Source organism: Rhinatrema bivittatum, chromosome 11 (genome assembly GCF_901001135.1).
Source record: "Rhinatrema bivittatum chromosome 11, aRhiBiv1.1, whole genome shotgun sequence".
Classification (NCBI taxonomy): Eukaryota; Metazoa; Chordata; class Amphibia; order Gymnophiona; family Rhinatrematidae; genus Rhinatrema; species Rhinatrema bivittatum.
The window spans coordinates 68,356,571-68,368,941 of NC_042625.1; the positions used below are offsets into that span (position 1 = coordinate 68,356,571).

The 12,371-nt window shown below is 45.2% G+C and overlaps 2 protein-coding genes across 5 annotated transcripts in view; one reads left to right on the forward strand and one right to left on the reverse strand.

The window, feature by feature from the left end:
- Window positions 1-575: 575 nt before the first annotated feature.
- Window positions 576-2,350, reverse strand: OPA3 (outer mitochondrial membrane lipid metabolism regulator OPA3). Its single transcript, XM_029619881.1, has 2 exons — window positions 2,155-2,350; window positions 576-1,299 (listed from the first exon to the last, which is right to left on the reverse strand). The coding sequence occupies exons 1-2, from the start codon at window positions 2,294-2,296 to the stop codon at window positions 971-973; spliced, it is 471 nt and encodes a 156-aa protein (XP_029475741.1). The 5' UTR covers window positions 2,297-2,350; the 3' UTR covers window positions 576-970.
- Window positions 2,017-12,371, forward strand: part of LOC115100866 (cytochrome P450 2G1-like) — a 54,325-nt gene continuing 43,970 nt past the window's right edge. The window contains exons 1-3 of one of the 4 annotated variants that reach the window (XM_029619879.1): window positions 2,017-2,034; window positions 7,301-7,874; window positions 9,547-9,655. The gene's annotated coding sequence lies outside the window, so the exon portion shown is untranslated. Of the gene's footprint in view, window positions 2,035-2,194; window positions 2,327-2,588; window positions 5,120-7,300; window positions 7,875-9,546; window positions 9,656-12,371 lie in introns of those variants that run through there. The other 3 variants (XM_029619878.1, XM_029619876.1, XM_029619877.1) reach the window with 3 other exon arrangements.

The following is a 12,371-nucleotide window of genomic DNA, read 5'->3' on the forward strand; positions in this document are numbered from 1 at the left end:
GTGGTAAGTGGAGAACCAGGAGAACAGGGATGGTCATCCAGGCCAAGGCCCAATCAACATTTTGCCCCACCAAGTCTCCTGCTTTTGCAGGCCATCTCTTGCACCTCCTTTCTCTACCTCCCCCTATTGCGTGGCTGTTGAGCAGGAGTGGAACTTTGCGGTGCATCAGTTTCCTGTGCCACATGAGGCCAGTCGCTATGAATTCAGCATAACCCAAGGAGAGCAAGAGATGAAGCTACCATGCTGAGAAGGCAACAGAGCCCTGAGACCTGCACACTGCCCTCTCCCCGCTTCCTTGGCCAGCATCCTTTCATCTTGCCTCAACCCCTGCCCCGACCCCCACCGAGAGATTTAAGAAAAGTTGTCGTGTTGACAAAATTGAAGGTGTCACAGAGCATGAATTGTCTCTTATGTGTAGCTGCAGAGCGCTGTATACATACAGTAGCACTCTAGATATGATGAGCAGCAGGCAGTACAGCATAGACAGCTGAAGACAGACCTCAGGAGAATGAGGCTCTACGGTCCATGTACTAGCATCAGTTAGCTTTCCTCACCAAGAACAACCTTTCCCCTCAAACATTTATCAGTGCTTTTTTATTTAATCATTAAATATTTACAGTCTTAAAAATAGAATCCACCATTATGAGGTTTTCATTTTGTAAATTTTGCCACCCTATAGTTCCTGTGCATGGAGATAGAGCATGTCAAGAATGCAGATTTATGTTCTTGAAATGGGGGAGACCACTGCCAACAGTGCACAAGCTGGGCTACCCTTTCCACCACCACCCTCAATTCCAACAGTAGGGTAAAACCAGGCAGCAAAGTCCCAGTGCTCCCACCCTATATGCCAATACCCACACTGCTGCTTTCTCAAAGCATCTGGCATAGGGACTGCACAGATTCCTATGCAAAAAGCCATCTTAGAAGAAAGCAACAATCCATAAGGTCATCGAGATCCCTGCTCACGTTTTCATTTCTTGCCAGGCACATCTCCACTGAGCAGAAGTCTGTTGACCTCCCGCAACTGGGTGTCCAGAATCTCAACAGTCAGGCCGAGCTCTGTAATCTGGTCATGCAACGCAGCCAGGCGCCCACTCAGCTCCTCCTCCTTTTTCTTGGAGTTAATGGACTGCCGGGTGTACTCGGCCACCAGACAGACCCCACCAATCGTGAAGATGATGGCCTCCCCTAGAAGCTCCGCCCCCAGCTCTGCTGCCGTCTCCTCGTTCAGGGGCTTTATGGTGGCACCACGGAAACCCATGATCCTCATCTTGGTCCGCATCTCCACCCAATGGTACACTGCAAGAGTGACAACACAAGAGTGCAAGAAATCTCAATGCCTAAATACGGGTTTAGTATTTTAATCTAACTGTATCATGCCACAAAGACCTTTCCTGAATGCCTCTAGCTATTTGCACTCTAAAAACACATCTGAACACAATAAAACACCAACCCTGTACATTTTTATCCCTTTTATCTCATTGTATTATACACGTGAAATAATAAAAAACAATTCTGAGCATTTCACCCCTTCTAGTTAACAAATTTTGAGTTATTAAGTTAAATTTCTCCCTTTCACATCAATCAGTGTATGTAAATTTTACACGATTAAATTATCATGCTAATAACGTAATCTGAATCCGAGGTCAGTAATCGGGGATGGGCTGGGTCATTCTGTAGATTAAGCCCTCTTCCTCTCTTTAGTTTTCCCTTAGTGCATTTCGAGGTCACAGTCCCCACCGAAAATCCAGCCCTACTATCCCAGCATGCCATGAGAAAGACGAGCCTGAACTCTACTACCGGAACACTACACATTTCAACGTCAACTTTTCCCACACGTCTTCAGCAAATGCCGCCTTCTGACTGGCCAGCCTCACCGTCAAATAACAAAACCCTGCCTAGTTACTGGCTAACCATCTTGTCCGTCACCTTAAGCTCCTCCCCAATCACTCCTCGCTCCTTTATCCGCCCGCTTTGTTTTCCCTTTCAAATCTAGCCGACCCGTCAGCTTCCGCGTCGTTTGCTGCTGCTCGAGTACGTCCAGACGATTGGCGGTAGCTTCTGTCAATCACAGCGGTTCTGGCAGCATTGCCAAAAGACATCCCATGCATAGGGCGCGAAAGGGTGAAACCGAGGCGCGAGGAGAATACTCACGCTGCGCCGGCGGCAGGCAGATATAGGTCTTGAAGAATTCGCTACGCCGGGCACCGGCCTTTATCCGATTGGCTAAGGGCTTGCTCAGCTGTCGGACTCCCAGCACCAACAACTTGGCGATCGGAAAGGCGCCCACCACCATTTTGACGGAATGACATCAGACGCCAGAGACGTATTTAGCGCAAGCACTTGCCTCCTTTTACATCCCTTCTTACCTCTTTAACGATCCGTAAATACAAAAAAAAAAAAAAAATCCCCTGCGCTTCCGTTCTTAAAGGGCTAGAGCGCCACATATGTTCCTTCTCCTGGATAGGACCTGGGAGACCACTAGATTTGCACAGGCTCCATGTCTGCTAATCAGTCTGTTACAGTCTTCTTCTTTTTTTTTTTACCATTATTACATAAATTGACTTATGTTTTTCTTATTTATTATTTTCATAAATTATTACAACTCATTGAGCTCAAAGTGTAACCGTCTGATTTTTAGTCAGAAAGGAGGCCCAGACAACTGATCCGTAAAGATAGACTTTTATTGCCAGCAAGATGCAGCTAAGGCAAAGGCTTAGTACAACTGCATGCCACGCCCCCTTAGGAGCTGGCTCTTATACATTCTACATTTCTTATCTTGAGCACATGCGTTCTACAAAACTGCTGAACAAGCATTTTCTAGCGTTTTCAAGTAGGTGTAGCTAATAATCAGACTTATTGTTTCGTCATTTAATTGACGGGTTAGACATTTTATAGCAGCAATCGTATTAATACAATACAAATTATCATCACAAAATGGTGGTGGGTTTCACCGAATGTCAGTGCGTAAGTACGTAATTGCGTAATGCATGCCATTGCGTTTCAAATGTTAGTACATTCAAGATGGCCGCGCGTTTCAATGCGTGTCACTGCTGGCAGTGTTAATCACAGGGTTTCAGGTTTTCTCATCCTTCGATCGTCCATAAAATTGAACTCCTTCATTCCCCCCTTTGATACTTCAACTTTGGTAGAAGGTGGAAGTATCACTCTCATCCATGAGGTAGCTGAAAAGACAAACAATAATTAGTATTACATTCACTTGGAACAGGCCCTAACATGTTGCTGAGTTGTTGGTTTCTTCACCGGGGTTGAGACGAAGGGTCCCTAGTGGAGCACCCCCCCCTTTGTAGCCAGACTTGACTCAAGCAGACATGGTGGCCTGGCATGTTAGTTGCATTAAAGGTTAGTGTCATAGTATACAGAGGATTCATCTTCTGAGTCCGACGAATCAGAGGAAGGAAATGATGGGATTGAGGCATACTGGTTCAGCATCATGATTTGGGCTGCGGCTCGTCGATCAGCAATCTTTTCCATCATGGTTGACAGACTCCTGAGTAAGAAAGGGAAGCACAAGGGAAGTAGAGCACAAGAAAGTAAGAAAAACAATAAAGGAAATAAAAGTTCCTTGAGTCCAGGAACAGAGGAGAGCCAGGAAGGCAGTGAGGCTGTCCAATCAAGAGCTCCGGACCAAGTCTGCACAGGGACATGAGCTAGTCGCACCATGCGATCTGTAATTTCTTCGATAACCTTGCTCTTATCATCAATCTGTAAACAACAATTGGAGAGGTTAAATTTCCCACACACACCACCCTCCTGAGCGAGTAGATAATCCAGAGCTAATCGGTTCTGGTATACCGCAGTAATTAGCTTGGTATTCTGTTTGGCAAGAATATTAAGGGCCAATGCTGAATCATTCGTAAGGAACTCAAGAACTGCTTGTAGTCGGATGATGCGGTTATTCATATAAACTGGAGTTCGGTATCCGAATGAGCCATCCTCTGCCCACGTACCTGGCCCATAGTATTCTACAATACGTTCTGGTGGCCATTCTTGATCAGACCAATCTCCGATGGAGACTCTATGCTGCCTCCGTCGTCTACTTGGCTTCATGGGGCTATAGACAGGCACTCCTAAAGTCTCACCTGCTGTGACTGGTAACAGGAAGAAACTAGGGCGTATTGTGGCGAGGAAACAGGTGCCATACCATTAGGAAGGTAATTGTTCATAAGCTCGTCGTCCACATACAAAATAGTATCCATCGGGAGCTATGAATGAGGTCGTTTTTTGACCAGCAGCTTTCCAAGTAGCATTTAAAGTAGACTCTGTCCAAAATGGGGTAGGTATGGTTTGATTTTCAGTTTGCCACCATGTATGATTGTTATTTGTAACAGTGAGGACTCCCGTACATGGCGAATTTCCAACAGGTACCGTATATAACTTGGAGAATTGCCGTGATAAGCATTGTCTTCCGATGACATCGGTCTGAAGAGCCCATTCATAAGGATTGTGTTTACGGTTGTATGTTGTGGTGGTATTCATAGCGTCCAAGTCAGCCTGGAAAATCTCTTTAGCTTCCCATGGCCATTGTTCTCCAATGTTGGTGCCACCACAGACAAAGCAGTTCTGTACCTCCAGAGACAATGCTATGTTTTCGGCTAGGTTTATAAACATGTTTTTAGCTTGATGAGAAATTGCATGTTTCTTAAGTTCCTCATTGAGCTGGGAAATTTCATCGAAGAAAGATTGGTATCCCACCACAGTGGTTTGGTGAATGATTGGAGATGGTTTTTCTCGCCGCTGAGTGATGGTGAGGTAGGTCATGGGATCTCCTCCTGTTCCATCAATCCCAAAACCCCAAGTGTCCTGCCAAGGAGATCCTTCAGTTCTGACTGGCCATTCTATAGTGATGAGGTTTCCAGCTCCTTTACTTAGTCTGCCCACTCCTGGGCAGCCTGAGTATCCTCCTCCGGTGTAGTCACACACCAAATTCCAACCGGAGAGCTCTTTATCACCGGCACATGGCAGCCAATGAGAAGGATTGCTAGATCGATCATATGGACAAAGATATTTATGATTGAAAGTGTATGCTTTCTTCCATGCTTGAGAGCCACAATGTACCGCACTTGGGTGTCTGCCAATGGCGGTGCATGCATCAAAGGTAAGGAAGACACTGGGTTGTCCTCCTATCAGGACCTTCGTTGAGTTGATGTAATATAATATTCCTTTTCCTTCTGGGATGATATCAGAAGTATAGGCCTTTGGCAGTCCAACGGTGAGCGTTATATTATAATACTTGGGCGTCTTGGGTGAATGGCAGATGAGTTTGTTGTTAAGGACACATCGATGGAAAGACTGCTGTCCTTGGGTGGTATTTAAGGCACAAGCAGGTTTTTCTTCACAGGAAGGTGGTGGTTGAGATTGATGTATGATTGTAAAAACCAGCTGGTATCCATCTTCAGTAGTGGTGCGCACTTGTTTGATACATTCGGTGCAATTCTGGCTGAGTGAAGTATGGGAGGATGCTGGTTCAGCAATTTGGAGCATCAATAAGAACCATAGGAATCTCTGATAACGGAGTAGATGAGCCATAGTTGAGCAGAGATGATAATGTAGAGGATATTGATGAACCATTTCCAGTCACTGTTGGAAGGGCATATGACAGTTAGGGCAGTGACTAAGAGAGCACCGACGGCCCACTTCCAGAGTATGGAAATCATGTGCTAGAATGCCTGTGAAGGAGGAGAAAAATAAACATGTTATTATTGTTCTGAAGACTGCATTAATCTCTTATTCTAGGTTAATTCTTGCTGTATTTCGGGTAAATCTCAAGGTGTTGTCACCAGTCCTAGAAACCTGCCAAGTGTTGGTGGCTGGTTTGACGCGGGTCCAGTGGATCCAGGTGGGGCATCCAGATACCTTAACAGCGGTGGGTGTGGTTAACAGCACAGTAAATGGCCCCTTCCATCGAGGTTTAAGGAAGTCAGACTCATCCCACTCCTTGACCCACACAGAGTCTTCCACCTGGAATTGATGAATAGGATTGATTAAGATCAGTGGCTCTGTCTCGCAGGTATACTTGCGAATTGCTTCAAGAACAGTTCTATAACCACAGTGTCCTGGAGACAAGAATTTAAGACATAACACATAAACCAATTGTGTCAGTGGCAAAGCTAGATATAACTGCACCTGGGGCTCCACTCCCCCTCGCCCTTCCCAACCAGGTTTCCTTCCCATTATGCTAATGCCACCTTCCCTCACCTTGCAGCTCTTAAACTCAAAATCGCGCAGTGAAATGGGGCCTACTCGTGATACAGTGGCCCACCTGTGCAGGGGCCGCCATCACGTTAAGGGGCCCAAGGCCCTAAAATAACCTCTTCCTCCCCAAAGTGATAAAATTCTCCCCGGGGGTCTTTTGAAACCCTCGTCAACCTCCCACTGCCATCTGAGACAGTGGCAACCCCCAAAATCTATTTTTTAAAACCCTGCAAGACGATGTGACACCCTGACCATTCTCAAACTCCTTTCTTTTGTCATAAAACCAACCCTCCACCTCCCTTCCAATAACCCCTGCTGAAGCAGCCCCCACCCCTCCTTCTCTTCTGGTCAAAATCTGTAAAAATCCCCCCATTATTGACCTATTCAGTTAGTGAAAATAGGGGACCAATTTCCAAAGGGTTTAGGTTTCTAGCTTGTGAAATTGTGCTCCTAATTTGGCCCTTTTGAAAATTTGCTAGGGTTGACATCCTAAATGTAGGCAATTAAAAGGTGGGTGCCTATGGGGGCAGATTTAGGGAGGGGGTAAAAAAGTTAGGCACTTAGCACTGATTGTTAGCACTAGGCACCTAACTTAGCATCCTAAATCTAGACAAATGAATAACCGTCCTAAATTAGGCCCCTAAATATGGATGAAAATTGGTGCCTAAGTTAGGTGCTGAAATGTAGGAGCTTTTTTTAATATTGAGGTCTGTGTTTGTTGGAAACAATTTGCTCCAATCTCTCCCACCTGCCTCCAAGTTACACTTTATAACAGTGATGCTCAAACTATCCTCAGCCCCCCCTAGCCAGATGAGATTTTAGGCTATTCCTATTGAATATGCAAGAAATATATTGGAGGGACTGCTTCAAATATATATCATGCAAATTCATAAGGGATATTCTAAAAACCATTTACAGCAGCACAAGGGCTAATTTGAGCATCACTACTTCATAACATCTTCTCCTCCCTCATGCAGAAAGTCATTACAGGAGTAATCTAATGTGATAATACAATGCATGATCTAGTGCTCAGTGATTTTACACTATGCCAAGCACCTTATCCATGTCTGATGTCCTTTCCCAGGAAAGCGGATCTGCCTCGGGGAAGGCCTGGCCCGCATGGAGCTCTTCCTGATCTTCACTACCATCCTGCAGAACTTCACTCTGACAACTACAAAGGAGCCAAAGGACATTGACCTCAGCTCAGGTCTGAGTTCAGGCAGTGCACCACGCCCTTATCTGCTGTGCGTGCGCCCACGCTAAATACATTCTACATGCATGCTGTGCCTTAGGAGCTGTGTACTCCATGGGATACCAACAATATCTCCAGCAAAGGTCTTCTCCTCATGTGGCACTGTTTATACAAGATCGGATTGAGAAGGGAACCCATCAATTCAAGAACTCATTATTCAGCTGTACCTTATCCCTGCTCTCCTCCTTTGACTGAGATGTCCTGCAATACAAGTAAAAGACTGAGATTTGCAGAGACAACTCTCAGGGAAGAAACTGGATTCAACACATCAGTGAATGCCTTGGCTTTGGATTTATAACAGAATGCACAAAATTGGAAACATTAAATAGAAAAATGGCAACTTAACCCCTCTGCATGCTTGCCAGATTCCTGCTCTGCTGGCTGTCTAAGCCAGGTTATTTAGCAGGTAGGCTGAAAGTGACCAGGTAACTCCATGTCATCAGGGAACAGCTGAGCTAGTCCTAGTTTTACCCTAATGCATCTAGAGATTTGCACTGGGGTAAAACCAGGACTGGTTGAGCATATCACTGATGACCTGGAGATGCCTAGTTACTGTGAGTCAGCGACTTAGGAATATTTATTAATTTATTTTCCCTTTTCTAATGAAGGTGTAATTTTAGTAACACATGAGAGAACTCTTAGCTATTTTATTTGAAGTCAGGAAATGCCTAATTTTCAGGGGAGAGCAAATGCTCTTTTGAAGGACAAAAGGGTAATCATCTCTTGTTTATGATAGTATATTGAGGCTGGTACCCTTCCTTTGAAGTCCCGTCCCGTCCCCCCGTCCCCCCCCGGGAAAGATACTTTGGTATCTCACAATTATAAAGGAAGCATGGAGTGTTATTGGTTGGAAGCCAGGGCAGTGCCATTGCTAGACAACAGTGCCACTCTGAGCATTTCCAGTAAAGGGGGGGGGGGGGGGCAGCGTAGGTAAGCAATACATTATCTATTCACATCCCTATAGCCAATAATAGGCAAAGGATCAAATATTAATGAGTCTGATTACCAATGACAGTTGACTCTTTGAAAACATGGGTTTTGTTTAAAGACAAGCAGAGAGAGGCAGAAAGGTAGAGTTAGCCATGAGACAAGATGTAACTTGCAGCCTGCTTTTGGGCTGTTGAAAACACAAAAAAAAGGAAAGAGAAAAGCAATTTTTCTTTGCTGCATAGAATTTGCTATCAAGCTGCCCTCGTAAGTCTTTGTTCAATAAATGGAACAAGCGTAGACCTTTGTTAGCAAGGGAAAGTAAGGTGACTTTTTAGATAAATCTTGGTTTTATTTTATTTTTAGATAGGTATAGGTAACAATATTAGCATAGTCCATACAACGTATAGTGATGTGCATCTGTCACATCCGTTTTGACAGATACGCGTGTACCTCGTTGACTTTCTAGAACAGTCGGGAAATGGAGAGTGTGCATGTATTTTTAATAATGGAATACATGCATACTCTTGGTTTTCTTGCATATACTAGAAAGTCAGCGAGGTATGCTCGTACCTGCCAAAACGGATATGATGAACGCAAATCCCTAATAACTTATAAGCATTAAGCAAACTGAATTTAGGGAATAATCGGAAGTGTTATCGTATTTATTCAGACTATAGAGAGAATTTTTGTTTTATTTTGGTGAGGATCGCCTGGTCCATGTAGAATACTGGAAGCCATTGTGGATTCTCAAAGCATCTTGCAAGTGCATCGCTCACTCAACTAGAGCAAATGAACTGCAGAAAAATTATTATAAAGTATTTACCATTCATGTGAGGTTGAACTTAAAAATCATTTGCAAATATTTTGGTTAGAACTGAGGTGGGTATTTTGGGAACACATTTTTAATTTGCTTGTACTTTGAGAAAGGGCAAGATTTGTGGGTTTCTGGTTATAAGTTGCAAAAAGCTAAATTTTCTATCTTTTGAAATGATAATAAATACCTTTATTATAATGCCATGGGTTTCTTTATCCTATAGAGTAAAAATGTCTAAATTTGTTTTGTAAATGTACATGCACTGATTTTGCTTATATTACTTATAATGTTAATATTTTGTATTTTTTTAATTTAATTTAATTTTTTGCTCCAGCTTATCATCCCCATCCCAGGATGAACCTTTAGTTGCACTGCCGTGTTCCACATGCTCATTCTAAACCACACAGCTGAAGATGGATTTATTTATGTGGCTTCTTCCATAGGTAGGAAGATGGGGGTTACATTGACTTATGCAAAGGGCTGTTATTGTTGCACGTCCTGGCCGCATTTGTGCCACAACCGGGCCTGCTCACCTCTCGCTCCCCTTCACCAGCTCTGGTTCCTCGTCTCTTGCCGTGGCTGCCAGCTCCCGATGTCCTCGATGCTCACCTCGGGTCTCTTTGGCCTCCTCCACGCCGCAGGCCTCTCAGTGGAGCTCCTGTAGGGGCTTCGCATCTTCGGCCTCCTCAGCCCTACCTTTAGGCGTGCACACGGCTGACGCAAGAACATTTAAAGGTCCCAGGGTGGGAAGCTTATCTCGGATGTCGCCTGATGAAGTCACATAAGGCTCCTACTTAAGGCGAAGCTCTGTCCCCAGAACCTCACTTTGGCAATTGGGTCGACACCTTCGGTGTAGCTAGTTTGCTGTTCCATGTTCCTGTGTTCTCCTGCTTCCTTGATCCAGTCTTGTTCCAGTGTTCCTGCGTTCCTGTCTTGTTCCGGTGTTCCTCTGTTCCTGTCTTGTTCCAGTGCTCCTGTGTTCCCGTGGTCCCCTCTGTGTTCCCGTGGTCCCCTCTGTGTTCCAGTGTCTCTCCTGCTTCCTGCTCCATGTTCCTCCTCTTGTCGTACCTTCTCGGACTGATTCAGGGTACTGATCTCTGCTTGCCTGACTACGTTTGACCGCCGCCTGGAACATAACACTGCCTGCCTTCTGACTACATTTGACCGCTGCCTGGAACTGTGACCCCTGCTTGCTTTGACTACGAACGGACTGATCTTGGAACTGACCCTTGCTTTGGTTGACCACCCTCGGACTGATTCCCTGGCTTTGACCCTTGCGATACACTCAGATACTCTGTTTGCTCCTGTGACCAGCCTGCTCGGACATTGACCGCGGCCTACTTCCGACTAGACCAATAGGTGCTGCCTATCTCGCCCGGAGGACTTTCATTTCCTGTTTCCTTCCGGAGGTCTCCAGTGATCCTGGTCCTGGTTTAGTCCATCCTTTCTTCACCAGCCGCTCACCTTTGCTCGTGTTGGGCACACCTCTCCGATACCTCTCTGGGAGACCCTCGGAGGCCCACCTAAGTCCAGGCGGTCTGGGTACCCAAGGGCTCAACCTGCGGAAACCCCGGATTGCTATTGGCAAAGCTCCAGCTAGCCTCTGTCTCATGTGCTCCGCCTCCTGGTGGCTGGTGCTCTCTGGGTCCGACCAGAGGGCCATACCAATCCTGCACCAGGCCAAGGGTCCATTTCCAGTGCAACAGTTATACATTTACACACATTCCCAGAGCAGGAGAATGCAGCAGAGACATGAATGACATAATACTCAGTTTGTACTTTCAGGGACATAGTAGAGTGGCCGCAACTCCAGTCAAGCAGCGCTTGTGCTGCTTTCCAGGAGCAATGTCATCTGGTAGGAAACTACCACCTTGGTGTAGCAGGAAGGTATCCTGCAGCTAGGATCTACTCTCAAGGTGATGCTTTATCCTCCTGCATCGAGGATGTTTCTCCAAGGATATGAACTTATTATAGTAGGTGATTCGATTATTAGGAATCTGGGTAGCTGAGTGGCTGGTGGGTATGAGGACGGCTGCCCGTTGTGAAGATAGAAGATCTTGTGCCACCTAGATAAGACTTTAGAGAGCTGACAATCATGGTACATGTGGGCACCAATGAGATAGGAAGATGCAGGAGAGAGGTTCTGGAGATAGGAAACTGAAATCCAGAAACTCCAGGGATGCATTCTCAGAAAAGCTCCCATTCCACATGCAGAACCTTAGAGCAATATTGAGCTCTAGATTCTCAATGTATGGATGAGATGATGGTGCAAGGATGGGGGTTTTAGATTTGTTAAAAATCGAGGAAGGGGGAGCCTATTCTGATGAGATGAACATAAGAACATAAGAAATTGCCATGCTGGGTCAGACCAAGGGTCCATCAAGCCCAGCATCCTGTTTCCAACAGAGGCCAAAACCAGGCCACAAGAACCTGGCAATTACCCAAACATTAAGAAGAAACCATGCTACTGATGCAATTAATAGCAGTGGCTATTCCCTAAGTATAATTGATTAATAGCCATTAATGGACTTTTCCTCCAAGAACTTATCCAAACCTTTTTTGAACCCAGCTACACTAACTGCACTAACCACATCCTCTGGCAACAAATTCCAGAGCTTTATTGTGCGTTGAGTGAAAAAGAATTTTCTCCGATTAGTCTTAAATGTGTTACTTGCTAACTTCATGGAATGCCCCCTAGTCCTTCTATTATTCGAAAGTGTAAATAACCGAGTCAACATCTACTCGTTCAAGACCTCCCATGATCTTAAAGACCTCTATCATATCCCTCCTCAGCCGTCTCTTCTCCAAGCTGAACAGCCCTAACCTCTTCAGCCTTTCCTCATAGGGGAGCTGTTCCATCCCCTTTATCATCTTGGTTGCCCTTCTCTGTACTTTCTCCATCGCAACTACATCTTTTTTGAGAAGCGGCGACCAGAATTGTACACAGTATTCAAGGTGCGGTCTCACCATGGAGCGATACAGAGGCATTATGACATTTTCCGTTCCATTAACCATTCCCTTCCTAATAATTCCCAACATTCTATTTGCTTTTTTGACTGCTGCAGCACACTGAGCCGATGATTTTAAAGTATTATCCACTATGATGCCTAGATCTTTTTCCTGGGTGGTAGCTCCTAATATGGAACCTAACATCATGTA

Bases quoted from the DNA above. Each gene is read 5' to 3' on its own strand.
- OPA3 (XM_029619881.1), bottom strand. From the start codon at position 2,296: ATGGTGGTGGGCGCCTTTCCGATCGCCAAGTTGTTGGTGCTGGGAGTC. The intron at 1,300-2,154 runs GTGAGTATTCTC...TCACTCTTGCAG, and splicing joins CTGCCTGCCGCCGGCGCAGC to TGTACCATTGGGTGGAGATG.